The sequence below is a fragment of the Salvia hispanica genome, chromosome 3 (assembly GCF_023119035.1).
Source record: "Salvia hispanica cultivar TCC Black 2014 chromosome 3, UniMelb_Shisp_WGS_1.0, whole genome shotgun sequence".
Lineage (NCBI taxonomy): Eukaryota > Viridiplantae > Streptophyta > Magnoliopsida > Lamiales > Lamiaceae > Salvia > Salvia hispanica.
In genome coordinates, this window is record NC_062967.1 from 6,211,171 (window position 1) to 6,238,839 (window position 27,669).

The window sequence follows — 27,669 nt, forward strand, 5'->3', positions numbered from 1 at the left end:
TTCTCTTATCATTATCTTTTAGTAATATTAATACTTTTGAAATTTAAAAATATGTTTCATTTTCGAAAACTTGGATAGACTACTGATAGACGAATATATCAAAAGTGTGAAATTATGCAAATAATGGTAAGTAGCCATTATTAAAATATTATAATTATGAAGACAATTGAAAATCTTTACACCGTGAAGGACCATCTTACATTATTTTTGTTATTAAAAAAAGTTAATGCTTTTGTTTAAACATACGATATAGATTGGCAAGCTCAACAAGTTATTCCTTATTGATACCACAAGTCAAGTAACTAAAATTTAGTGAGTTTGGACATTCAAATTTTATGACTACTTATATTAACTCATTTTGTCTCGTTATTTGGTCGTTGGACTTTGCGCCTTATTCATGAATCATTGTGCTTGAAGTGCAGAAGGCAAATTTTTTGAGTATTGAAATGTAACCTAAAAAAACTACTCCACTGTATTAAAAACAATAAATTAAACGAATTTCTAATTTACGGGAGTTATGTCATTAAGAAAATGTGGACAATTTGTATACTACTCCATGGCTTTATGGGACAATAATGATTTTGAGAAGTTTGCAAATGTCCCACCATACTCAATTAATGACTTCGCATTGACGCTAAATAATTATACTCCAGGATGTAGTGATTACTGTTTCTAGGAGATCACTCCTAATCTCTTATAATGGCCAATTTCAGCGGAGTCCGGAGGTTGGCATTTCCCATTTTACAAATTTTGGATTTCATTTTCATTCTTCATCTATCATCTATTTCTATATATAATTTAGTATAAAAAGCTCAAGCAAAAAATATGATAAATTGGCAATACAAAAAGTATCCTTTCAAACACTTCTTTTTTTTTAGCAATAAATATATTTATCACAAACAATCAAATTGAACAATGAGCAGCTCTATTTTATTAACAAATCGACATGTAAGTTAAGTAGGGTATGGTATGATTAAAGAGTGATTTTGTTCACAAATAATTTTGTCATTGTTTATTTATCTATATTTATTTGAGGAAAGGGACCCCTAAATCATAAGTCTTCTTATCTAAACTCTCTTTATTCGCATTGTTCATTTCTTTTTGTTTCCTCTTTCCTTTTGATGATTGTACTTAGCCTTGTGTTAGTACTAAATTATCGTCTTCCAACTTTTTAGTTTATTTTTTGGATAAGTCTCCGACTTTCCATGAAATCAAATCCATCATGTGTAAATAATGAAATCAGAAAATTCAAGAAACCTCTACACTAGTAGAAATTTCAAGAAACTCCTACACTATTAAGTTAACACTATTTGTGCTACCGAAAATTGATTGCAATTGCTTAAACGAAATGAATAAACAAACAATTTCATTGCAAAAAATGAGTTGTGAGAGAAGAAGAATAGATACACTAAAAGATTGTTTCTCTATCGACATTTTCTTCTGCATTCACTCTTGCATGCGTATTTATTGTACCAAAGGAGAGAAACTGATTAGGTAGTAGCCAACTAAGTCTTGATTTATTCCCTTCAAAACATACCAAAACTATAGTTTTTTAAAATAAAAACAACATCCAAAAGGGAAAGAAATAAGTTGAAAATGATATTGTGTGTTTTTTAGTGGTTCGACAAGTGTTTGCTAGAACTAATTAGATCTAATCTAGTATTAAAATAGACCCATTATTTTTTTGGAATTATGAATTTATGCAATATGGCCAAACATCATGAATGATGACAATTTAACTAATTATGTATTGTGGTGGATCACCATCTTAAAAGGCCGGAAATGTGGGGGATAGTTTAAGCTGCCATGAATATAATTGTGATTTTGCATAATTCCTGTTTGATAATCATTAAAATACACACTAAATGATACACACTCAATGGATTTTGATTCAATGAACGATATGTTTAAGATTGTATTAAAATAGTAAGGCCAAAATATTATTACTTTTGAACATGATTATGCTATATGTCTCAAAAATCAGAATGCATTATTAGAACTAGTGATGTTAGTCGTAAATTTTGGATAAGAAAAATTAATCAAAATGTAAATAAAAAATGATAAAATAAACTAAGAACGATGTAAGCTCTTAGTATGAATGGATTTGTGACGGTGGGTGCTGGGTAGTTTAGGTTATAAATCCAACATTTATTTGAATAATGCCATTAAAGAAAGTTGACCATTCACACACCATGTGAGCAACACGTGGCAGATGATATACGTACAACTTCAGAAGAATATTGGGACGGTGGATAGTCATAGACTCATAGTACTGTATTTTGAAGGGAGAAATTGAAGTAAAACAAATTATGTTAATAACAATTTGCTTAAAAAAAACAACCCTATACAATATAAATAGATAAAATAGACGAAGGAGAACAATAAATACTTGTATGAGAAGTTGAGAAAGTCAGTCGTAAAAGAATGAGTATTAACAAATTTCTGCGAATAGCATATGTCTTGCCATGATTGATATTTCCAGCTCATCAAACTTGAATGGAGACCAATGCAAAATATTAAATATGCAATGAATATAAGAGTACGTATTTAAGCACGTTTTTTTATATTCTCATTAAAATTTAAAAAGTACTCCCTCTTTTATAACCATCCACACCGTGTTTGATATATTAAAATGCAAAAATTTTGGGACACAAAGTAGTACTCCTAATATTTAGACCGATCTATGATACACTAAAATTTAAAATGTGATAGATAATTAGGATACTTAATCAATCTCATTTTTTGTTTTTGGGTGAAAAATACTTATTTTTAATTTACACTAGACCAAAATTAAACCTTTTTCAAATTTTATAAGTAAAAATGTACTCCATATAAAGAATATTCTTTTAAGTTTGAATTTAGTGTAAATGATAGAATTAAAGTCATATTTAATATGACATTTACACTAAACGGGTTTGAGTCAATATAAATGGTTGAAGATGCTCTTACACTTTAAATTGATCGTTGCCAAGACAAGATCGAACCACAACACCAATGGCAAATTTAGGGGGTGCAGGCCACTAGATCGCCAAGTGGGCCTGATCTAAGGTCGTCTGAAAACGCCATGACCAACCCCAGACAATCACAACCAATGAACCAATAGATTGAAAAGAGAAAACACAAGCATCTAGCATTTGAAATGAGTAAGTAGTGCTATCATTTAGTTAAGCAGCATTTATAAGTGCACACACAACATAATCTGCTACAACAACAAGTCCACAACACACCCCTTTATTCATAAAAGATGCACACACTCATCTTTATTCATAAAAGAAGCACACAGATTCACAGTTCCGAAGCAGCATCTTTGTCGAGGAACCATGTGAGCCCCCCTTCAGCCGAGACCTCAGCTGCAGGCAGCAGAGGCGAGCCCTGATGAGGATGCAACACTGTCTTGGTGGTATTAGCAAGCTCGGCCCCAGTGATCACCATTGCGATCTCTTCAGCCGCGTTTATGACCGGGAATGTGAAGGTGATCCGCGGTGGAGGTGGTTTGGGGGAGTCAGTGATGAAGGTGACCCAACGCTTCTTCTCATAGCGCTGCTCGCGATTAGGGAACAGAGACGCTACGTGCCCATCCGGCCCCATCCCGAGCAGCATTAGGTCGAATTTGGGGAAGCCCGTGGCGCTTGAAACAGGTATGACCTTGCTTGAAACAAGGTGTCTCAGACGCTCCTCGTAGTCGTCTGCTGCACCCTCCGGGGACAACTTGTCATTGATGGCGTAGATGTTGCCCGGAGGAATAGGTACCTGCAATTGTTTCGATATGGAGATTTAAATCACTGAACAACGTAACTCAGTTGGTAAGATGTTTCGCCTAACCAATAGATCAAGGGTTCAAAGTCATTAAAATGTGAACCAAAATCAACAAATCAAGATTTCAGATGCATAATTGCCACTTCTTGAACACCAATTCTACTATTGAGAGTCTGAAATTCTTTATTTTTTTAACAAGTTTGAAATCATTTAATAAATCTAGGATTTCAAATATACCAAAAAAAAAAATTGATCTTGAAATTCGATTACCTTTGAAAGAAAACCACGCGAAGCAAGCAGAAAATTGCTGTCTTCAGAATCAAGAGGAACGACTCTCTCATCAACCCAAAATATCAACCATTTCGACCAATCAACAGATTCCTTATACGGAGATTCCACCAGCTTCCTACACCATACAAAAAATCAATTAAACTAAATTGCAACACAGAATGTTAAAATTACTCAACAAATTCTGACACAGTCATTTTGACAAACAGTTTGTGCGCGCCAACGAAGTTACCTGAGAGTGTCGATCAGAGTGCCGCCGGAGAGGACGACGGAGAAGGAGCCCTTTTCTTTGACGAACTTGGCAGAGAGATCGGCGGTGTACTTGGCTAGAGCGACGGCGACGTCGCGCTCGGAATCGAATTTCAGCACTTGGGTATTGCCTTTTTGTGGTGTGGCGAAAGCCATTTTGGCATTTGGAGTGAGGAGTGTGGCCAAAATGATTGAAATGAATATTGTGATCTGATACATGTTGAAATCCATGGCTAAGGATATTTAAATTGAGGCAAACAATTTATAGGCCCAATGATTCTTCTTCCTAAAGCCTGTTTTATAAAAAAATTACAATTTGTCCTCAAATCTCAATTCAATACAGTATTTGGAGTATATTAGATTGAGAAAATTAATGGGATATTGTCCCTAAAATTATAAACTTTGGTTCAAATTTGGTATTTCACTCAGAACATTAAAATTGGTTTAGAGTACCTTCAAACTTTGCACTTTATTTGATATTTTTCACGGCATATCTATTACTATATTTGACTAATTTACGAGGCTTTTTTGTTTATCTTGCTTGACACAGTTAAATCCATGTGATTTTCTACGTGACTTTTTATTCTACTTGTTATGAACTTAAAAAGTGGTTTAAAATATCATAAAACGTATCACGGTTTCCCACGCGATATAAGATTTTGATAAAAATATCTTATTTGGGTCAATTTAGGAAATACCAAACAAAGTGTAAAGTTGGTGATATTCTAGACCAATTTTAAAGTTCGTGAAAAATATCAATTTTTTGTCAAAATTCATGATTTTAGATAACAATATCCCAAAATTAATTGGCCAATCATTTTCTAGGCCCAGAGATTATTCTAAAAGTCTTTTTAAATAAATGGGAAACTGTCCTGAATTCAATACAGTACTTAGATGGAGAAAAATGGTAAATTTATGAAATAATTGATTACTTTGAAAATTGAGATATTAATAAAAAATTTACTAAATTTTAGTACTCCATGATTTTTTGGCAATTTGCTCTTTAAAATAAACTCACTTTGTTGCACTGTAACTGAGACAATTTTTTTAAAGCAACAATATTCACTAAATTAAGTAAAGGAGAAGAATAAAGGAGATAAGTTGAAATAGTATAAGGTAATAGCAAAAAAGAAAATAGATAATATGTAAATATGAAATAAGGTGTAATATGGATAAATAAGAAATAAAGCAAAAGGAATTATTAGCCATTAAATAGCATGTTATTTAATAAAAGAAAAATAAGAAACAATAAGGCAAAGGAAATTGTTAGCCATTAAATAGCATATTATTTAACATATGAAAAATAAGAAAGGAATGAGATAAAATTTAATGTGGGCCAATAAATGAAAGAAAAGAAAGAATGAGACAATATGCAATAGGAATTGCAAAGAAAATCATTAGCACGAGATAACATATAATAGTACTATGAATTAATAATAGTAAATTTTATTTTGACAGCCATGAAATATAATGTTATATGAATTAATAAAAAGTTACAAAACAAAATTTACATTTTAGTTGATATGAGATTAAATGTATATGGATTAAAAAAAAATTATTTCCATTAAATATATAACATGCATTGACAAACAAATTATGTCCCTAATTCTGGGCCCTGGAACTTCGTATCATGCAAAAAAAACTGTAGGAATATAGATTTTGCTTTCAATGCAAAATGTAATATTCTTGCCTAGTGAGTAAGCAAACTAAATCTCTTTCGTATGTACTGATTTTTATTCTTTGATCGAAATGTGAAAACGTAAAAGCAAATGCCAAAAAGAAGTTTGTATTTTTACCTTGCACACTTGAACTTTGTCAAAAAGAAATGTGAAAACGAAAAAGCAAATGTCAAAATTTTGTATTGTACCTTGCACACTTGAACTTTGTCAATATGAAAAAAGTTAAGAATGATACTGTGAAGTACTATTATAGACTCTAATTGTGTAGGAGTTTGATATTATTCAGCTGGGCTGATTTAATTCGTGCAGTACATACCATTATTGGTGACCCATATTGGTTTGGCCCAATAATTTATCTGGGATACTCCGGTGGCTGCCACGTGGCTATCTCTCAAGGATCATGGATGTGAGTCGTTGGATTCAGGTTTGTGTCTGTTAATAGTCTTGTGACTCATTGCATTCTCTTATTCTATTTCAGAATGTTCTCTCTCTCTCTTGCGATCTGCTCCAGCTTCTCTCTACTCTCTCTCTAGATTCCGGCGCCGTCTGTAGGTTATCTTCTCCAATCTTTTGTTTCCACCGATGATTCTCGGTTCTAGAGAGGTTCATCGGTTTAGATTCTGAGTGAAGTGAGTGCTTGTGTGTTCCTTCTCAGATCCATGGTTTGTCCAACTTCTCTGTTGGATTCTTGTGTGATTGGAGGCTTCTTCGAGGGTTCTTGTGTTGCGAAGGCAGTGTTCTGAGAGATCGGTGTTAGATCATTGTGAACTGAGGTGGTCTCTGTGTTGTAGCAGTTGGAGTATCCCTAGGGTTTAGGGTTAGTTACTTCACGGTGCTCCCTTGAGACTTGTTGGTGAAGATTGAGGAGGTCCTTGGCCCTGTGAAGTCGTGTGTGTGCGACCTGAGCCATATCCTAAATCTTTTGACCTTTGTTGTTATTTCAAATTAGACCCGAAAGGATCACTCTCTTGTGTTACTGACTTGTGTATTCTAGTGTGCAGGGTTCCCCAATCAGCAGAGGCTTGGATTCCAGATCCGGTGAAAGATCTGAAGTTAGCTAGGGTTTACGATTAGGGTTCATACACTATAATAGACACTTACAGTGGCGGACGTAGGATTTTGATGTTGGGGTGGGGGGGGGGTTTCCAATTTACTATAGTAGAAAATAGTTGTGACATTAGAAAAATGTTAGTAGTTTATAATTTGTACACATCAAATATAGATAAATTCTGAAATAAAATAATTAATGGAGTATAAACATGAAATTTTTTGTGTTGTATACAATTTAATACTCCCTTCGTCAACGAAAAATAGAGCACATATAAAAATGAAAAGTTTTCCATGTTGGATTAACGAAAACAACATGATAGTATCTAATTAATGTGTCCTATTTTTCATGGACGAAGGAAGTACGATTTTAGAGCTTTATTAAATACGATTCATAATTGATTAATAATACAATACACATGTTTTCTTTGTATTAACCACCTTTCATTTATGTGGCAAAGATATTAGTATTATAAAAAATGTACGCATTATATTTTATAATAGTTGTTGAAAAATACACATATTGAATAATAAAATTAATAAAATCCAGACTAAGCTTAGTGGGAATTGAACTAAGGGCAAAGAGGTTCCAATACAAAGTTAATTGCCACTTGCGCTGCTGACTAATTGATTTCATTGTACATATATATAGTATTAATACCGGAAATGTATGGGGGTTCCATGGGACCCCCAATCCCCTATATTACATAGGTCCACCTCTAGACACTTAGTCAGCTTTCTTGTAATCTTGTAATAGGTTGCTGTGTACTTGACTTGTAACTTCTGAGATTAGTCATCTCAGAACTCAATCAATAAAAGAGGTCCCCCTAATTAGTGAATCCCGAGTGATCTGATCCATATAGATACAATTGCAACATAGCAAATGGCCGTGTAATTGCAATTATTTGAAAATCATATCACTAGTGCAGATCTGATCTGATTAAATATCGTGTTAACTATCGAAATTAATGAAATGAAAAACATAAATCCAACAATCCTAGGTTATAAAGATTGTTACAACAGAGCCAAATCTAATATATTTTCAAGTGTGTACGGATGAGTAACGAGGGATGAATAATTAGAGAGGATTTAAGGATATGCGGATATGCCATATAGAATTAAAGATGGATCTATAATAATGGTTGTTAGAAACTGCGTCTATTTTTTTTTCCCTTTCATTTTAGTTAATGGACCTCACACTTCACTAAATTATTAAACTCACATTCTTCTATAAAAATTACATAAAAATGGAATTTATTTTTTATTAAAATTTTTCCACAACTTTCCTTTGCATTTTTTAAAACTAGTGAATCAAAACCATGACTTTAGATGAGGGACGGTTTTTTAAACCCACGCCAAACTAAACCAAGACTCCTAATTGCCGATGGAGGGACGAATACCGGAGAGCAATTAAATTGTGTTTAAATATGAAAAAAAAAATCGAAATATATTTTTAAATAATTGAAATATAGTATAATTGGAATAGAAATATATGGAGGGACGAAATTTATAATTGTACTAGGTAATAAAAATTAAGGCAACTGTTAAACGACGTCGTAAGCGGGTCAAAGAAATCCAAAACCCTAAATGGTGCAGATATATAAACAACGCAGCAGCAGTTTGCATCACTCCAAATCTCTTCTGGAGAGCGCCGAAACACGATAAGCAAAAATGCAGATCTTCGTCAAGACGCTCACCGGGAAAACAATCACGCTCGAAGTCGAATCGAGCGATACCATTGACAATGTCAAAGCCAAGATTCAGGACAAGGAAGGTACTTCAATTTTTCCCCTTTCCCCCCTTTTTTTTCCAGACTTATCGAGTTTCTATGGTGTTCGATGTGAATTTGAAGAAAACGGGGTGTGATGAATTGTTGATGGTAAATTGATGTGATTTCTTTGGGAAATTATGTATAGGAATCCCACCGGATCAGCAGCGATTGATTTTCGCCGGAAAGCAGCTTGAAGATGGCCGAACACTTGCTGATTACAACATACAGAAAGGTAATTCTCTCTCTCCATTTCTAGATTTAGTTATGCTGGAACGCTCTGTATTCTGATTAGCGGAGTGATGAATAATTCTGTAGAGTCGACTCTGCATTTGGTATTGAGGCTTAGGGGAGGTATCATTGAGCCTTCGCTTATGGCATTGGCTAGGAAATACAATCAGGATAAGATGATCTGCCGCAAGTAAGTTTACTTGTATAGCTTTATTACTCCATTTGCTATGTTAACATTTAATTCCCTTTACCTTCGTTGATATTGAAGCACACAGTTTATGTCATTTACATTTGCTTTAGCTATTCAATATTATGTGAGAGACTGTCCATAGATTGTTTAAATTTGACAGTGTCTTGGATTGAAGTCTGAAGATATGAATTATGATGAAACTTACTAGTTACATAATGATTCTAATTTGTGAATGTGATCTAATCAATTTAGAGATTTGATGTTGAATTTTGTAAATGCTATGCTTGTCTGCGAGCCCTCGCCTAAGAACTTTACTTGTTTAGCTAAACTGCTTAATTTTCTGTGTTATCATAGTTAATTTCCTTTACCTCCATCAATGGCCGTCTAGTTTGGTGTAGTGAAGCCCACAATTTATGTCGAATACATTTGCTTTGCCTTTTTGTGTGAGAGAGTTATGCACAGATTGTTTAAATTTAGCACTGACTTTGATTGAAGATATGCATCATGATGAAGTTTACTAGTTGCATAATGATACTAATTTGTGAATGTGATGTGAATTTGGTTAAGGGATTCGATTTTGAATATGTTATTGTCTTGTAGATGCTATGCTCGTCTACACCCTCGTGCTGTCAACTGTCGCAAGAAGAAGTGTGGACACAGCAATCAGGTTTGTGGTGTGATGTATTATTGGCAAATTTATGCTAGTTAGTAGTCCTAATCGCCAGTTGATATTGAAATGTTTAAAATTTGTCTTTGTACAGTTGAGGCCTAAGAAGAAGATCAAGTAGACTGCTGGATTCATTGCTTATCTTGTTTCCATTTTCCATTAGTGTTGCTATTTTCTGTTGGAGTTTAGAGGCACTTCTGCACTTCATTGATTTGCAGTTTTACATTGTCGAAATGAATTGGTTTTCTCCTACTTTTTGTTGTCACTGCTGTTAAAGATCTAGTTCCTTCTTCATATTGTTTCTTCTTTTGATCTGTGCATGCTGCTTCATTATTATTTTTCACAGTTTATCATTTGGTTCTATGTGAGAATCGGTGTTTTCACGTTCCTGGTCAAGAAATATAGGAGTATGAATTTAGTTATTTTCTGATTTTCCTCTTGACATTGAATTCTAATTGAAATTTCTAGAAAGAGAGCCCTCACAATTAATTGAATGCCACATTAGCTCCTGGTAATTGCCTGAAAAGGAAAGTTTAAGTAAATTGCGATTATTTTTTCTCTTGTGTTTTAATTTTCAGTTTGAAAAGTTGAGTAAAATAAGAATTTGACTATTTTTCATGATTTATTTAACAATTTCTCTATGAAAAAATTGTTAATAATCTTTCTAAATATGTCTTACACGGCCATGATTAATCAATCTCCGTCATCTTGTCTGAAGAGAGTAGAGACCCAAAATTCAACAAATTTGTCTTTGTAATCAACCCTAAACTTTTTCCGCTTACTAGGTAGTACTACTATTTACTACTGATATAATTATATTAATTACTTTCTTTGTGATTGTATTAATCTAAGCTGCTTATTTAAATCTAATTGATCGCTTATATTAAATTTCAATGTCTCAAATCATAACTAGTAAGTACTATTATTTAATAATCTCTACGTCTTTTCACTTCAAAAAACAACAAACTAGCTAAGTTTTTTAAAAATCTCCTATCATTTTCATTGGTCGAGTTTAGCTCCTAATTAATTTTGATATTAATTTTTGTTTCCGATTTCATTAATGAATAGATAAAATACCACTTAATTGCTAGTACTGGTGAGAATCACAAAAGTTTCGAAGTATATAGGTATAATTATTAGTAATAGTTTGTAATTAGCCCATGTATTTAATACTCCTACTTTGTAATTTAATAAATTTTCATTAAATAAAATTTTGTACAATTTTATTACTCCCTATTAAACAAACAATGGAGAGAAGGTTATTTTTAATTTTCAGTTTAATGTTTAATATTGCTTAAAATATCATGATTTAATCTTGAATGGTCATTAAACCTGGGTCAATTTAGAAAGTTTCCCAAAAAAGTTTGTATCATGGTTGAACTAGTCCATCCGAATTTGGGCCTAGCACAAATAGTTATGCTTATTTGGTCCTCATTTTTTTGGTTGTCCCATCCGGGTGGGGGCCTATTTCCTCCAACGAGAGCTGTGTAAGTATATAACGTACTAACAAATCATTGTGTTGATCATAATCATCATATTGCAATAAGAGATAAGAGAGAGAAAGAGAGAGTTGAAGAAGAAGAAGTAGCAAAGGAAGATGAAAAGCCATAGATATTTGAGGAGAATGTTGTCTGGCTCGATGAAACCAACAAACTCCAATTATATCTCATCTATTTGGTGATCAATGGTTAGTTTCGTCGGACCAGGCTTCATTCCTCCCAAATTGCATCATGATTCTCTTCTATCCATTGCCTAAGTAGTAGTACTAAATTTCAGAAAACACACGCACACCCGTGTCTAGTGTGTTTCTGAGCTTCTGGGTGTGCATGTCTATTAGTATTACTGAAAATACAGTGATACATACCTATCTTTACAAATACGAGGCTAATATATGTATAGAGGGAAAGGGATGTTATGCTTATGTGATGTGAGCGCCCAAGTATTGGCATTTTTGCTTATTTGGTTCATACTAACATTGTGCGTTGAGCTAATGATGATGTGGTTAATGACCGATTTCAAAGGTCTCGGGTTCGAAAAATGTACTAGCAAGTTCATACCAAATAATAAAATGAAGGAGTATATATCAGCTCTTCAACCCATAGTTTGAATCATTAAAACCCCCCAAATGAGTAGTACTACTAATTAATTTTGCAGCTCCTTAATTTATTAATCTCAAGACAAATTTGACATAGATTGATCTTATGAAATTTCGATGACCATAGAGAATCATAACTAATAAATACAGTATATTTTTATTTCATACTAGTATATGTTTTGCAAACACAGTTAATGGGAGAAGGTTATTTGAAGAGTACTCTTCTATCTTTTACACAATATCTTTCAAAGAATCTTCTTTATTTCTTTATCTACACGAACACAATCCGCCTCTTTGATTTTATTCCCAACCCCAAACCATTATCCATCAACTTCCACATTCGTTTTTGGTAATCTTTTTCCATCATGTTACATAGTATATTCTTAGTTGTTTCATTTTGAATTTTATTTAATTCGAGCACATATTATTATGTAAAAAAAGGTCACTATATGCGCACATATATAAATTCTATATAAGTCGATGATTTATATTGATCAATTTTGATATTTTAAAAATATATCTATAGTCAATAGTCAATAGAGTTCATAAAAAATGTACTTCCTCCGTCCCGCTTTAGCAGTCTCATTGACTTTTTTGTCCTCTTTTTGTAAAAATGATAAAAAAATAGTTAAAGAGGAGAAATGGTAATTAAGAGAGAGAATAATATAGAGAAGAGTCTTATCTACATTATTGTCTCTCTTACTTTACCATTTCTCCACTTTAACTATTTTTTATCATTTTTACAAAAAGAAGGCAGAAAAGTCAATGGGACTGCTAAAGCGGGACGGAGGAAGTAATACATTACTATATTTGGTGTCCCATACTACCAATTTTCTTTGTAGAAAATGTTCACACTACTTTATATTTCAACATTCTACACTCATCTTTCCAAAAAAACCACAATTTTTTGTACTCGTATAATTGGACCTTCAGGGTATTCATTTTTAAAGATATGATGAATTGATAAAAATAAACAATTGAGTATTTGAAGGATAATATTCCATATGCTTAAACAAACTCAAAACTAGTCCATTCATCAAAATATCTAAGAAAGTAAATAGTGGATTTGATTTAATTATTTTTATCATTTCATCCTATGATCAGTCATGACAAAAAACCTCCCCTAATATTACCTCCAGTCAAACTACATTTGCAAATCATTTCTTAGAACTTGTTTCGTCCAATGTTGTATACTTGTATACTTCACATAAATTTGTGGATGGAGGTAATGCATTTGCAATGTACATGCACCAATTTTGAACTTATAATTAGGGGTAGAATGGTAATGTAAGAGGCCAAATGTCTCAGGTTCGATGAGGCCTTTCAATTTATAAGTGTGAATAATTTTGCATGCGTTTTCTTTTTCTTATTTAATACTCCCTCCGTTCCAGTTTTATAGTCACATTTTGCCATAAAAGTCTGTCCCACATTTATAGTCACATTTAGAATTTTTCATATTTGAACATAAAATTTTACCACATTATTCACTAAAATTACACCCAAATGCCATTATCAACATAAAAATAAACCAAAACAAAAATAAAAAACCCAAAAATCAATAAGGGACCCACCTTCAACCAACTCACTTCATTTATTAAACACTCCATCATCTCACTTCATTTATTACACACTCCACCATCTCACTCCTCTATCTCACTTCATTTATTACACACTCCACCATCTCACTTCATTAATTACACACTCCACCAATTCCTTAAAACCCGTGTCATAACTAAACGTGACTATAAATTTGGGACGAAGGGAGTAGTACTTATCATAAATTCTTTCGATGTAAGAAGGGCTGGCTAGTTCCCTATACTACTTATGTATGGGAATAATTTTTTTTTCTTTCTGTCAGTAATTAGAAAGTTTTATTGATTAGAAGAAAAATTGAATGGACTAAAGTGTATTGTGAGTTTGCAAATTGCATCTTTTCATACCGTAAATGGAAGGTTTTAAAAGAGAAGGAGAAAGCCTCGAACTTCGAATTGTTTCCTTTTTTATGACAAGTCATTTCCAGATTACTTGTATGCTGTTTGTTACAGCATTATTTCTGTAAATGGTCTATGTTTTCTTTTTATCATTTTCTTCATGCAAATAATCCTATTTTTTGGTGTCTACTTTGGAACCAGTGGATATTATTGCCTTATTCGTAAAATTCGAATACATAGTAGTAATTCTCTTGGAAATTAATTCACTAGTTGAGTAAATGTATGTACTTATTAAATTTGTTTTTCCCCATTAATATAATTAACTAATATTGTATCGGAATAATTACGTAGTCCTTTCAATTTTCATCGTTGTGACAAGATGTTGCTGTGGTTTTTGTTTCTACAATCATTTGAAAGGTAATATTTGACATGCGCACATCATCATTTTCAGAGTGCTTGTCCCAAATCAACATAAAGTTTGATAATATCAAAAAATTTTACGTAATAAAGAAAATTCAATTACAATGGTCTACAAATTAAAACCCACAAATTTCAAGATGAGGTGGGTTCAGAAATTGTCTACATGGATTCATAAGCTGACGTGTTGTTCCATACTTAACAACGTCTTTGTTCTGAGATTAAGAAAACAACATCGGTCCATTTTTGTTAGACTTCACATAGTCCGTCTCTTGACGCATATCATTGTTAGGGCATCCACAATGGATGCCCTAGTGGAAGCCCTAGTGAGAGTCCTAGTGGTTGCCACGTCAGCATGTCCTATTTTTCTGCAATGGTGGAGTCCTAGTGCATGCCCTATCTCTTATCCATTTTTCATTTCAATTTTAAATCATTATTTTTTTTTAATTTATTTTTAATTACTATAAATTATCAAAATATATTATTTCAAACACCACAAATGCAAAAAAAAAAAAAAACTACATTACTTAATAGAAAAGTGGAACTACATCATACTTAGATTAAAAAAAAAACTACATTAAAACTAAAATACTAAAAAAAAGAAAAAACCAAACTAGCCATCTAAATTCAACCTCTGCGCCAAAACTCTTGATCATATTCTTAGTCCTCTGTCGGGCTTCCGGATCGGTTTCTTCACGAAGGCTGTTTTGGGCGTCAAGTATAAACCTATACTCAACCACCTCGCGATAACCTCCGAACTCCTCGATCGCCCTGTCCATGAGCTGAACAGATGGAGCAGGCGCGGCCTGCGGGGGCCGCGATCCAGACGCGCCCGCCTTCGCCTTCCCTTTGGCCTGGGCTTTGGCAGCCTTGGTACCAATGGGACGTTTAAAAGTAGACGTAGGCGTGCCGGAACTCCCTTCCGGCTCAGCGTTCAGATCCACAGGAGATGGGCCGCTGCTCGTGTAATCGCCGGCGGCGGTGTTCTTCGTCCGCTTCGGAGCCGAGGATCCAACCGGTATCCCTCCGTTGAACTTCCCCTTGTCCTTCAAGATCAGCCAAACATTGTACAGCTTGAACTGCCCGAACTGCTGTTGGTACTCGGACAAGGACTTGTTGAGGACATCCTCCATGCTCTCACCGCTAGCTCTTCCGTCCCTGTTCCTGTTGTAGATATAGCAGAAGTTGTTGACGTGGAGCTTGATCCGATCCCAACACTTGCGCAGCTAAACCTTGGTCCGCTTGAACGCCCACTTTGGTTTCACCTCGTTGTAGCGTTCCTCAATGCGATCCCACATCCTGGCCGAAGTCTGGTTGTTGGAGGCTATCGAATCCTCCGATACATCGACCCAACACTGAGCCACCTTCAGGTACTCATCCAACTCGTAGTCAGTACGCCCTGTTGCGTACTCCTCGTTCGGCTCATCGTGTGGGAGTGGGACCGGGACCGATGGCGCCTTTTCTTTCCGCGCCATCTTCTTCTTCCCTTTCTTCGGCGGCGGCCGCACAGGGGCAGGAGGTTGCCCACAACTAGGCTCCATATCCTCAACCCGATACTCCTCGGTGCCGAAGAACGGATCGAACTCAGAGTCGGAGACGAAAGTGGATCCCACAGATCCAGGCGTCTCAACCCGGTAGTCTTCGTGGCCGGGCCACCGGGCGCCGCGGCCGCCGCTTCCTCCTCCAAACATCGGCATATCGTCGTCGACATTATACGGGCTCGGGTATTGACTCGGATCCATTGTTGGAAGTGTGGATATTGAGAGAATATAGAAGAGAAAGTGAAAGGTTTGGTGTGTGAAAAGTGAAGAAAATGGAGTATTTATAGTGGTTTAAATTAGGGTTAAATAATTAAAAAAAAAAAAGGCTCGGGCTCGGGCTCGGGCGCGGCTCTGCAATGGGCGCCCGAGCTCACGCCCGATCGGTCGGGCTCGGGATCGGGCGCGACCGAACTATCGGTCGCGCTCGGGCGCGACCGACTGCTGCAATGGATGCCCGACCGCGCCCGAGCCCGATCTCGGCCGATCGGGCGCGCGATCGGGCATCCATTGTGGATGCTCTTATGGTCTAGATTTTGGTTTTTACATTAATATCATGATCTTCTAATTGCTAGAAAAGATTATGTTATGGCATGAGATTTCTAACTTGGATTTACGTTTAGGACTCTCTCGCTTGCCAATCTAGCAATCAGAAAAATATTAAAAAATTTCAGGATTTTCTAGTATATTTTTCAAGACCAGAATTATTTTACACAAGGTACAAAGTTCAATATTATATAACTTGCGTAATATTTATATACAAGTCTTGTAGATAAGCATTTTTAGAATTGTAATATGTAATTCAGAATGTTCCATTTTTCAAGATTTATCAATATGACTCCTCCTCATTTACCTAGCTGGGATAACTTGAATCTCAAATTTGTTGATTGCAGAGTAAAGCTATCTAAAATGAAATTTGGGCCCATACTTCTCAACTTTGTTGGTCTCTATAAGGCTTGGTCAAGCCCAATATACTGGAATAGGCCAACCTTTCAGCACTCATGGGCCTACTTCCCAGTAATAATAAATCATTATTTAGTGCGTAATGATTCAGAAATATGAATCAACTGCAGTTATTAAAGAACCTGGTAAAGTTATTATAACCACATGAAATGTTTCTAGCAACCGTGGACAAAATCATAAATCACACACGATTGGAATAAAGAACCTGGTATAGATTTTTCTTGTCGGAAAATAATCACTATAAAGTTCATAAAGATTTTTCCTAGAATTATACTGGAGTGAAATTTAGGTTTCCTTTAGTTTTATTAACTTTATTCAAAGTAAAATTTATTGATATGGTATGTCCAACCAAATCACATATCTACTGTTTCTTTTCTCTCTCCTGCAATTAGGTTCGAGAAATACTACAACCTGACAAATGTACTCCCCTTCCTGACATAGTTTTGTTGAAAAAGTTAGTAGAATATGAGTTTTATACTTATTTTCTGTATATTAGTTTTATAATAATAAAATATGAATGAGAATGAGTTAGTGAAACTTAAGATTGTCTATTGCAAAAAATAATAAAAGTGAAATGCGATAAATTTTGTGGTATGCACAAAAATAAAAATATATGACAAACATCATGAAAGAGAAGGAGTATGTTTGTCCACGTATTGCAAGTTTAGTTGGGAAGATGAAACCTATTTATTGCAATATTTGAAAGGCGAAGCTATTTCTAGTTTTCCACAAATGACAATACAAATCCATGTTGCCTCCTCCGAAATTGATGGAGCCACCATGAGTTGAAGGTAGGCCCTCTCCCATCTCCCCCTCTGTCCTGTTTCTCTGCCAACGCCACAGCCTGCACTCCCCCTCGCCTTGGGAGGAAGGAAAGGGGAGTGCCACAATCCCACCCCCCTCCACACCCCTTCCCTATTATGCCATTATCCCCCCGCATCGCCCCCGCGACGGCCCCTGCCGTCCCCACCCATGACATCCCCTCACTACTCTACCTCTAGCCTCCTCTTCGACCTCACCGCCCTCCTCTTCCTCGCCGCCCTCCTCCTCCTCTCCCTCGTCGCCCTCTCCTTCATCCTGCACCTCCACGACCGCTCCCTCCACACCCAATCCTTGCAAAACTTCACCTCCCTCTGGACCGTCCGCCTCCTCCTCGTCCTCCTCGTCCTCCTGTGGTCCCTCAACGAGATCGCCCGCCTCCCCCTCATTCGCCGAAAATACCTCTTCCCCTTCCGCCAGGAATCCATATGCCAGCTCAACGTCGTCCTCTCGCTCGGCTTCCTCCAGCCCTGCTTTCTCATGACGCTCCTCTACCTCATGAACGCCTCCATCAAGAAGCGAAACCCTAACTCTCTCCGCGCGATTGTGTCCGTCATGTCGCTCTCCATGCCCGTTATGTGCCTGCAGATTGTTTTCGTCTACTTCGCGCCCTTTTCGGAGACGCTGCCCAAGTTCATGTACGTGAGCTCGGTGGTGTCGGCGGATTTGAAAGGGGAGAGGATGGTGCTGTGCGCCTGCCCCTTCTTCAGCTGGGTGGTGTACGGCGGCTTCGCGGTGGCGTACGGCGTGGCGTTCTCGGTGTCGTGCTGGCGGGTTATGGCGTTCGTCATCAACAAGGGGCTCGCCAGGCGGATCAACGTGCTCGCCACCACCGTCATGGTGGCGCTGCCGGCGCAGATCGTCTGCCTCTGCCTCTCCTGGGTCTGGGTGCCGGAGACGCGCCTCTACGGCGCCATGCTGCTCGCCATGTTCCTCTCCGTCGCCGTCTGCATGGCCGTCGCCGTCGTCCTCCTCGTCGTCAGGCCCATACAGGAGGCGCTGCTCGCCGGAGGGGACTACTGCCTCTGGACCCACGACGAGACGCTGCGGCCGCCGCGGGAGGAGGCGGAGGCGGAGCATCATCAGCCGGCGCTATAGCGATGAGATTAATTGAAAACAAACAAATGTTTGGTTTGTGGTTTTTAATTTTATGTTTGATGATGGATGAGGGCTTTATGGTCATTTCCGGCATTGGGGATTAAAGGGATTTGGTTGCTGAATGAGAAGCGAAATACTACTAGCGAAATCTTGCTGTGAGTTTGTGATTTTCTATTTTGGCAGTTTATGTTTGTGTATATAACTACTACGTACAATCAATACCAGATGTATAGAGGTGTAGTTAGGTGATCATCTCACACAATTTTCGATTTCTTAAAGTAGAAACAAAATTTTCAAAGTAAATACACAATTTGCTTCACTTAATTTCAAAACAAGGAGTAATCAAAATTTATTCCTGTATTTTGTTCGGTATCAAAAACTTACATCCGACTAGGTTGGACATAAAACATGTGATTTCCGCATCCTTATTTTATTCTTTCAATATCTCTTTGGTTCGAGAAATATGTTTTATAGTTCAATCCTAGTTTTGGGATCCACACCATGATATTTTTATGCGTGATCAAATTAAACAAATTTACAAAATAAAATTAAGCTTCATAAACCATTTTTTTCCGCCAAAGCTATAATCGACTATATATTAATCCAAAACCAAATTTATTAGGCAAAAAAAAAAACATTTCTTATCACTTAAATTATGTGCAAATTTGATAACATTGAAATGGAAATCCAGATCCAATAACTAATAAAGTCATAAAAATGCATGTTTTGGATGTAGGATCAAAATATGGTAGATAAATTCAAAGACTTACTAAATGGGCTCAGTGACATTATTTTCAAGACATACTTCTCTATTCTACATACTCCCTCCGTTTCACTACAGTTGAGACGAAATTTTTCGGCACGGAATTTTAGGAAGTAGTGTTGGGTGTGTTAAATAAATAGATAAAAAAAGTAAGATAAAAGAAAAGGTAGAGAGAATAAAGCATAGAGAATAAAGTAAGAGAAAGTAAAATAAGAAAGATGAAAATGTTACCATATAAGAAAATGACTCAACTATTAAGAAACTTTCGGAAATAGTAAAATGAGTCAACCATAGTGAAACAAAGGGAGTACTAAAATTCAAAATCCAAACCTACTCCTAATAGAAGTACTAATAACCATAAAAAACATCAATCATCTTGACTAGATTATTTCATAAATTTCAAAACGACTGTAGCGATGATCAATATTTTTGTTCAAGACTAGAATTTAATTTGAAAAAATGCGTTACACACATGGTCGTTACATCTATGTGATTTATTTCAATAGAAAAATCAACCCGAACCTAAAAACTAAAATTGGTCAAAAATTTAAACCGAACCAAAATTAAAATTTCAATTTGGTTCAAATCTAATATTCAATTTTTAATTATTTTACTCATCCTAATCCCAGAGAGGATCACCTACGGCAAAACCTAATCGTATCTAACGTTTATGAATTTTCAAAGGTCACATCACTAAAAAAAAAATATATAGGTTTAATGGAGTACATGGAATGCGTGTGGCCGTTGCACAATGTTCTTTTCAATGTTGATTCCCCAACTATATACACAAAACACAATTTTTTGTATAGATAGACTATAGAGGAATTCCATGTGTTTGCACTTGGATTTAGTACTTTGTCAATGTACCCAAATCACTTTTATTTAAAGAATTTCGTCTACAGTTACGAAAAATTACTTTACACGTAATCCACACGAAATTTTGAAACCTACCCCAATTTTCATCCATACTTTTCTCGAACTTGAAATTTGAAAGTTTCGCAATTTCTTTGAAAGAACCTGTGTCCAATTTCTTTGTTTAATTAATTAATTAAATTTAATTTTATTAATAAAATCAGATAAGTAAACAAACTTGCAAGATACATTGATAATCATAAATTTTACCAAAAACCAACTGAGCGTAACGTCCTGCTAGTAAAATGTCACCCCCTTGCCATAATCCAACTAGATACACTGACAAGAATCAACGACGAACGTATATATTCGCGACATGAATCAACGACGAACGTATATATTCGTGTGTAATCCGCACTCTTTTATAGCATGGGCTAAACCATATACTACTATTTCTTTTAATTTACATAAATCCATTACTTTTGTGATTGTCTTAATAGATAATAGGTCTCATTAGTTTTACATGATAATAATAATGATAAAGGATGAAATCGCTACTTTGACATCTGCAATATCCGCCAATTTACTTATATTAATTGACATCTCCACCCACTAATTTAATAGTTAATACTACTCCGTTTATTATAAAACCTAATTATTCAAAACAAGAAACATGCTCCCTATTACGGATCGATTTTATTTTTTATGTTTTTCATAAAATATTAAAAAGCACTTACTTATTTTTATAAACTTATATAGCCGGTAACGACTTCACGAAGTTTACGTGTGAAATCATGTGATTCATTCAAAGAATATTCCAGAATATTATCTATCCATGCATTAATTAAAAAATGAATAATAAAAACCTTGCAAATTGCAACCATATCTATCAGCCGCCAAAATAACTATAATCCAATTGATTGGTTCAAATCTAAATCAAATAAATATAATAAAATGCATATAAAATATAGTACACCAGAAACTATGAAGGATAAACTCTGACTTTTGACATTAAATAGCATTATAAAATACAGGTATACTAAAATATTTTTGCCTGGGACAAAGTGGTCATTCTTATGTTTGCCACGATTTTTATTTTTATTTTTGCAATAAATATTTAGTAAAGTTAATTGATATTCATAAGTGTAAAAGTTGAAAAGCAGTGCCCTACACACTCCAAAAAAATTGAAAAGAAAATTGAGAAAAAAGGAGAAGTGTCCTTTGGCTTAATCAAATGGCCAATATATTCTTTGTATGGCTTATTCAATTTCCACATGGTATTAATGAAATGCCTTTGATTACAATCTTCTACCAAATTTGTTAAATACTGCAATAATATCCGTTGATTCAAATTGTGAAAATTTGAAACACCATCGTAAATATTCAACCATTAATTATCTCAAACGTATGCATTTTCTTAAATAAAGTACCATATATATCCCATATCAGTGAATATTTTACTGTTCATATATTATCTATGATATTGAGAAAATATAATTTGTACTACTACTTGTTAACCTATCATTATCATGTCATGAAAAAGCAAAAAATACTATCATTATCATTGGTATCTTTGAGAAATTCTATCTATGATTATTTCCGTTTTGAAGATTTAGATATTGGTTCAGTGTATTACAAGATTAGATTTGGAAAATTAGGAATCGTATCTCACAATATGACACAGATACATTACCCAATCAATAATTAATTACATTAAATTAATCAAACGGCTCGAACTATCTATATTTACCAATTATCTACATTAATTATCCGCAAATCACGAAATTCCCAATATACCCTCACCAGCCCCAAAACCAGAAACAAACCCTACAAATTCCATTCACAATCAAACACAATCTCTCTCTCCACATTCATATTAGTGAAACTTAACCTTCTCAAAATCCCTCTTTTTTCATATCTGAATCGATTCATGCGTTTCAGTTATCGCATATGATATGATGAGCAACATCCACAGATCTCTCACCGATTCCGTTCTCACCTTATTCAAGCTCGCCATCTCCTCATCCGATCCCTGGCCATTCTCGATCTAGCTTCGTTCCGATTCAAAAGCCCTAATTTCTGGCGATCTAATTCAATTCGTAATTGTACAGCAATTTAATTTACACCGATTGATCTTCTGTATAGCAAGGCAAAATGCTGCACCACCACGGCGGCGGGCGGCGGAGCACTCCGAAGGGATGCCTGGCGGTGATGGTGGGGCAGGGCGATGAGCGGCAGCGGTTTGTGATTCCGGTGATGTACGTGAACCACCCGCTGTTCACGCAGCTGCTCAAGGCTTCGGAGGAGGAGTACGGCTTCGATCACAAAGGTCCGATCAATATTCCGTGCCACGTGGAGGAGTTCTGCCACGTCCGCGGCTTGATTGACAAGGAGACGGCGGAGCACCACCTCCACCACCAGTTCCTGTGTTTCAAGGCTTGATTTTCTTCATGCGTCAGTTGAAATTTGATGTGCTAAAATCAAAACTCGTTTTTTCTTTTTGCCTTGAATTTAAGTAATCTTTATTGATTTATGTTTTGATAAAAAATATTAAGGATTTTCTATTACGAATTTACATTATTCTTATCTATGTTTGGTTATTCTAGTTTAAATGATTTCAATTGTAATGAAACGTAATTAAAGAACCCAATTTCTTTATGTTTAGTTTATTGTGAGATTTACTCTTATATTTTCTGTGCGTATATATATGTGGGGTGAAAAATATGCATGAACCAAGAAATCATATCAATGTTGTTAATTCTGAATGAATTTTTTGGATGATGAAGAAATTAGATAAGATTGAAAAAATGCGATGATTAGATGCACTAATGACAGGGATGTGGGCCTAGCATCAAATTAACTTCCACTTCTTTATATTGATAAATGAATACTATAAATTTAAATACTGTACTTGAACAGTATGTTGCATGACAAAAAGAAATTCATCCAATAGATAATAAGTAACCAATGCTTTAGGACATGGGGTATGAAATCAATTAAAGTGCATGCTGTTTAATGGAATCCTAATGAGATGGTTCTACCTTTAATCAAAGTCCTTTATTTTGTCCTTTTTTATTTTTATTATTTATTGGAGACGAATTATATAAGACTTCAAAAAGTAGGAAGGGAGCTGCTAGCGATCGAGGAGCTGTTCGATCCCAAAAATAATAAAATAAAATAATTAATTTTTCTTCTCAATGTATTGATATAATTAACATAAGAGAAATATCATTACAAAACATCTCTGATTATTAGTACAGTAGTACTTTATTAGTATTACTGAAAACTTGATTTCATAAAAAAATTAATGCTAACTTTTTGAAAATTTTATTTTTGGGATGATTCACATCACATCAAGGTTTTCCAAAAATAGTTTATCTCTATCCTTTTATCTGATGGGTTGTGAGGCTATATAACCAATTATGTGACTTTGTAAATTGACAATGGGTCGCAATATAATTTTTTTTTTTTGTTATGGATTATTTAATACTTATCTTTAAATTATATTTTAAATGTAGTCTTTTTTTAATCTTATGCTGAAATTTAGACATATTTGATACTCCTATATTTCAAGTGAAAATAACTAATGTATGCGCGTTGAAGTTGGGATTTTCTTATACTTTGTCCAATGGGCTGAGTGATGGGCCACCGCCTCCCTTAAATTAAAGTCCAAATCAAATAAATACCCAACACTATTATATTATACCTACTCCGTACTCAACTTACAGACTCCATTTACTAAGACTTTTTAATTTATCTTAAATAATTAATCATTAATTATCTGGACTTATTCATGTAAATAATAGAGAGCTTACCCTTAGAGTCAATGATGAACAGTCATACATAATCTCTAATACCTATCCAAGTCCAAGAGGATTATATTTCAATAATTACAAATATTTGAACTTTGAATTTTTTTCATTAGGGATTGCTATACATATGAATTTACTATGAGAAAAGACGGTCTGAACAATATGTTGAACTTCCATTTATATGTAGTTATAAAAATTAGATTCAATGATGATAATTATTTCTAAATAAGCATCCACAGTTTACCATTTCTCTATCGCTTTCTCTGCACCTTTACCTTTATCTTTGGAAAATGAACATGAAAATGGCTGTGATAGTGCCATTACTGCTATAATTGCATTAAATAATCATCTCCTTGTCTCCTTGTCTCGTATTGTTTGTAAGTATCTTCTTTCTCACTTCTTAATTCTTCTTTTGCAACTTAATTCTCACCATTAAAGGTGCTACAGCCACTCTACTCTCTTTCTCCTTTTCTCTCTCCTGTTTGAATTTCTCCCTTATTTTTTGGTTGCTTGTAATTTCACACCATGGGCCTCGTTGACTTGGGCTCAGCTAAATTCCACTATGGGTTTTCTCCCACCTTCACCATTACCGTCTTCTTTGGATGTGCGGTCGAAATAGCATGTTAGAGAGAGAGGGAGGAGTTGTAGGAGTCTTAAGAAGAGTTAGACTTGATAAAGATTGAATTTTTTTGTAGGATAATTTAAAATAGGTATGCTGTAGTTGTTCAAAGATGCAGTCTTTTCTAGCTTTTCCGATTTCTTGATTCAGAGCCTTGTAATTGTTGGAGGGTTTTTTTAAAATTTTATTTTAGCTGCTATGAACAGTGCAAGATTTGAAATTTTCGGGTATTTGCAGTTGTGGGACACTCAAATTATTAGTAGAAAAAGTAGAGAGAAGTGAATTTCAAAGAAAAAAAGCAAACTTGATTATTTTTGTGTAGTAGGCCGGCGACAATCAATAGCAAAAAAGGGAAAAAATGATAACTCCAGGTATAAATTTAGTGATGACAGTGATTGGATTTGGATTGAGTATTATGTTCATAGTGTTTGTGTGCACGAGGCTAATTTGTGCTAGGATACAATTGAGTGCATCACGCAGGTCTCTTGCCAGAGCTAATAGATCTGATCTTAGCAATGTAAGCATCCCTCTTTAACTACTTTGCTGTACTTTATCCCTTTCAAATTTTGTTGCAGATTTCATGTTTCCATAATTTGCAAATTCTTGAATTAGCTGTGTATAGTTAGTTACATCTTGTGCAATTTGAATTAGCCGGTGTGGGTGGGATTCGGGGGAGGTTTTATGCTGTTTTTGGCACTTGAAAGCGATTAATGTGTTTGGAATTGAGTTCCGTCCTTCTGCACGAATAGTTTACGATGGTTGGTTTTACATGAGGGAATGTCATTGCTTTATATGTAACCAAGTGATATTTTTGAATGAGAATGTTTTTAGTTTTATTATACTTAAGCAAGAGCTATCTTTGTATTTGGATCTCTTCTTACTTGTTTTATTCGGAGGGAGTTTAATTATGTTCTGTTGTTGAACAGTTGGAGAGGGGTTTTCATGGTCTCGAGCCTCTAGCGCTGGCCAACTTTCCTGTGATGAAATATAGAGAGTTATGCTTGCCCTCCAGAGAAAATGCTTGGTAAGTTGATAGTTACATTTTTCGAAAAAGTCATTATATGTTTATTGTCTCTCTCATATTTTCTCAATTTGTATGCTTCATTGATTCTTGTTAACTCTGTAGCTTTTAGCTTTTCTTAAACGTGATATAATTCACTTAACTCTTAATGATTCATGATAAAATGATGTGCCTCCTTGCAAATCCTTGATTACACATTGGGTGTAGCAGAGTACAATATAGTTTTAAGGTCAAAATTTATGTTTACAAAAGCCCTGTTGTTCAGCGGATAGTCAAGTTTATCGTGTAATTTTATGGCTGTGAGCTTCTATTCGAGGCAAGAATGGTTCCCCGTCCCTAGATATGTGAACTCTTTCAGTAGAAAAACTTCAATGAACACTTTAAGGTAGATCTTATCCTCTTTTCGCAACCTTTATGCTCCCTTACTTGTTAATTTCTATGTTCAGCATAGTGTTTAGTTCATCTGGATTTTTGGCTCCCAATTCGTTACACTCACTATTTCAAGTGTTTATCTGTTTGCATTCTGCACAGACTATCCTCAACACGAACCTTGCTTCATTTTTAGTTTGTGAAAAGTTATACTGTATGTCAAAGTTGGGGCCACCGTATGGTAGTGGTTAATTTAGCCTTGGTTGAACTGAATGCTTTGCTTATTTTTGTCGAGTTCTCCTTCTTTGTATGTTATGCCCCAATGAATGATGGATGCGCTTGTGTTTTAGTAGTGAACCTCGTGTGGTTCCCTTATCACGTCGAAAAAGAAACAAAAAACCCTCAATCAAATCGTCTGTTTTCTCGTATAAATAATACACTCGTGGAACTAGTAAAGTGAGTAAGGATCGCCAAATTCCTACCAGTACTCTCCAGATTGAAAATCGGATATTGGTTTAGGTCATAAAACTCGGGTCAGAGTCCGTGCTTAGTATTGTCAACAAAACTGACCATAGGCTTAACATAATCACAGCATGGCCTTTATGCATCTCAAGTTCACCGGATTCGGCCTAACCACGATTTTCACTAGGAATTATTGTTAATATATAGTATGTACTATAGTTTTCGTCTTGGACTATTGTTTGGAACTGATTAATTTCTGGCCAATTTCAGCCAGAGATGCACGGTATGCCTGGCCGACTACCAGGAGGAAGACATGGTGTGCGTGCTGCCAGTGTGCGGGCATTCATTCCATGCAACGTGCATTGGGATCTGGTTGCAGCAGCAATCCACGTGTCCTGTTTGTCGGATTTCTCTGCGTGAGCTTCCAGAGAGGAAGTGGTATATGCAGCCGATGTTCAGCCAAGCAATGCGGTCTCAGTACCGGATGCAGTCAGTTAACGCTCACTATTATTGCCACTGCATGGCAAACGGGAACAGGCCAAGATCGAACGAGCATGTTGAGGAGCCATCGGAGGGTGGTGCAGTCCATGCTGGGCACAGCAACTCGGGTATTGCTCATGAAAAGAATCGAAAACCAGAGAGCCCGTCGCCAAACCAGTAGTGAGCCAGCTTGTTGGTGTTTGTTTTTTTGTAAATATGGTGTTGGTTTTATCTCCTCTTTTTCTTTGTACGAGGATTTTTTTTACTTCATTTGGAAAGCAATGTGATAGTATTAGTTAGATCGGTTAATTGGATTCGTCTAGATTTGGTTGCCGAAGTGATATTTCATTTCTAATGATTAATTAGGTCAGGATCTTCAAAATCAACTTAACCCGGAATAGCAACTGAATGCCGATATTAATTCACATGTATATATTAATTCGATATATGAATAATAATCGATACAATGCTAGATAAGGGGTGCATTAAAATGACAACACCTCTTAAAATAACATCATACCACCATTCCTAGACAATCATTTGTAGAGGTGGGTT

The 27,669-nt window shown here is 35.4% G+C and overlaps 5 protein-coding genes across 5 annotated transcripts; 4 read left to right on the forward strand and 1 right to left on the reverse strand.

Moving 5' to 3' along the window:
* Positions 1-3,104: 3,104 nt before the first annotated feature.
* Positions 3,105-4,534, reverse strand: LOC125210598 (probable 6-phosphogluconolactonase 4, chloroplastic). The gene is made up of 3 exons (XM_048110135.1): positions 4,277-4,534; positions 4,027-4,162; positions 3,105-3,750 (listed from the first exon to the last, which is right to left on the reverse strand). Exons 1-3 carry the CDS (start codon positions 4,522-4,524, stop codon positions 3,286-3,288), a joined length of 849 nt encoding a protein of 282 aa, XP_047966092.1. The 5' UTR covers positions 4,525-4,534; the 3' UTR covers positions 3,105-3,285.
* A 4,100-nt stretch (positions 4,535-8,634) lies between these two features.
* LOC125213693 (ubiquitin-60S ribosomal protein L40) lies at positions 8,635-10,189 on the forward strand. The gene is made up of 5 exons (XM_048114373.1): positions 8,635-8,793; positions 8,936-9,022; positions 9,106-9,208; positions 9,809-9,875; positions 9,970-10,189. Exons 1-5 carry the CDS (start codon positions 8,691-8,693, stop codon positions 9,994-9,996), a joined length of 387 nt encoding a protein of 128 aa, XP_047970330.1. The 5' UTR covers positions 8,635-8,690; the 3' UTR covers positions 9,997-10,189.
* A 7,602-nt stretch (positions 10,190-17,791) lies between these two features.
* Positions 17,792-18,736, forward strand: LOC125209136. Its single transcript, XM_048108743.1, has one exon. It carries the CDS (start codon positions 17,792-17,794, stop codon positions 18,734-18,736), a length of 945 nt encoding a protein of 314 aa, XP_047964700.1.
* A 3,429-nt stretch (positions 18,737-22,165) lies between these two features.
* On the forward strand, positions 22,166-23,015 carry LOC125215532 (auxin-responsive protein SAUR32-like). Its single transcript, XM_048116975.1, has one exon. It carries the CDS (start codon positions 22,506-22,508, stop codon positions 22,791-22,793), a length of 288 nt encoding a protein of 95 aa, XP_047972932.1. The 5' UTR covers positions 22,166-22,505; the 3' UTR covers positions 22,794-23,015.
* A 1,414-nt stretch (positions 23,016-24,429) lies between these two features.
* On the forward strand, positions 24,430-27,423 carry LOC125209348 (putative RING-H2 finger protein ATL71). The gene is made up of 3 exons (XM_048108949.1): positions 24,430-25,299; positions 25,709-25,806; positions 26,905-27,423. The coding sequence occupies exons 1-3, from the start codon at positions 25,141-25,143 to the stop codon at positions 27,293-27,295; spliced, it is 648 nt and encodes a 215-aa protein (XP_047964906.1). The 5' UTR covers positions 24,430-25,140; the 3' UTR covers positions 27,296-27,423.
* The last annotated feature ends 246 nt before the right edge of the window (positions 27,424-27,669 follow it).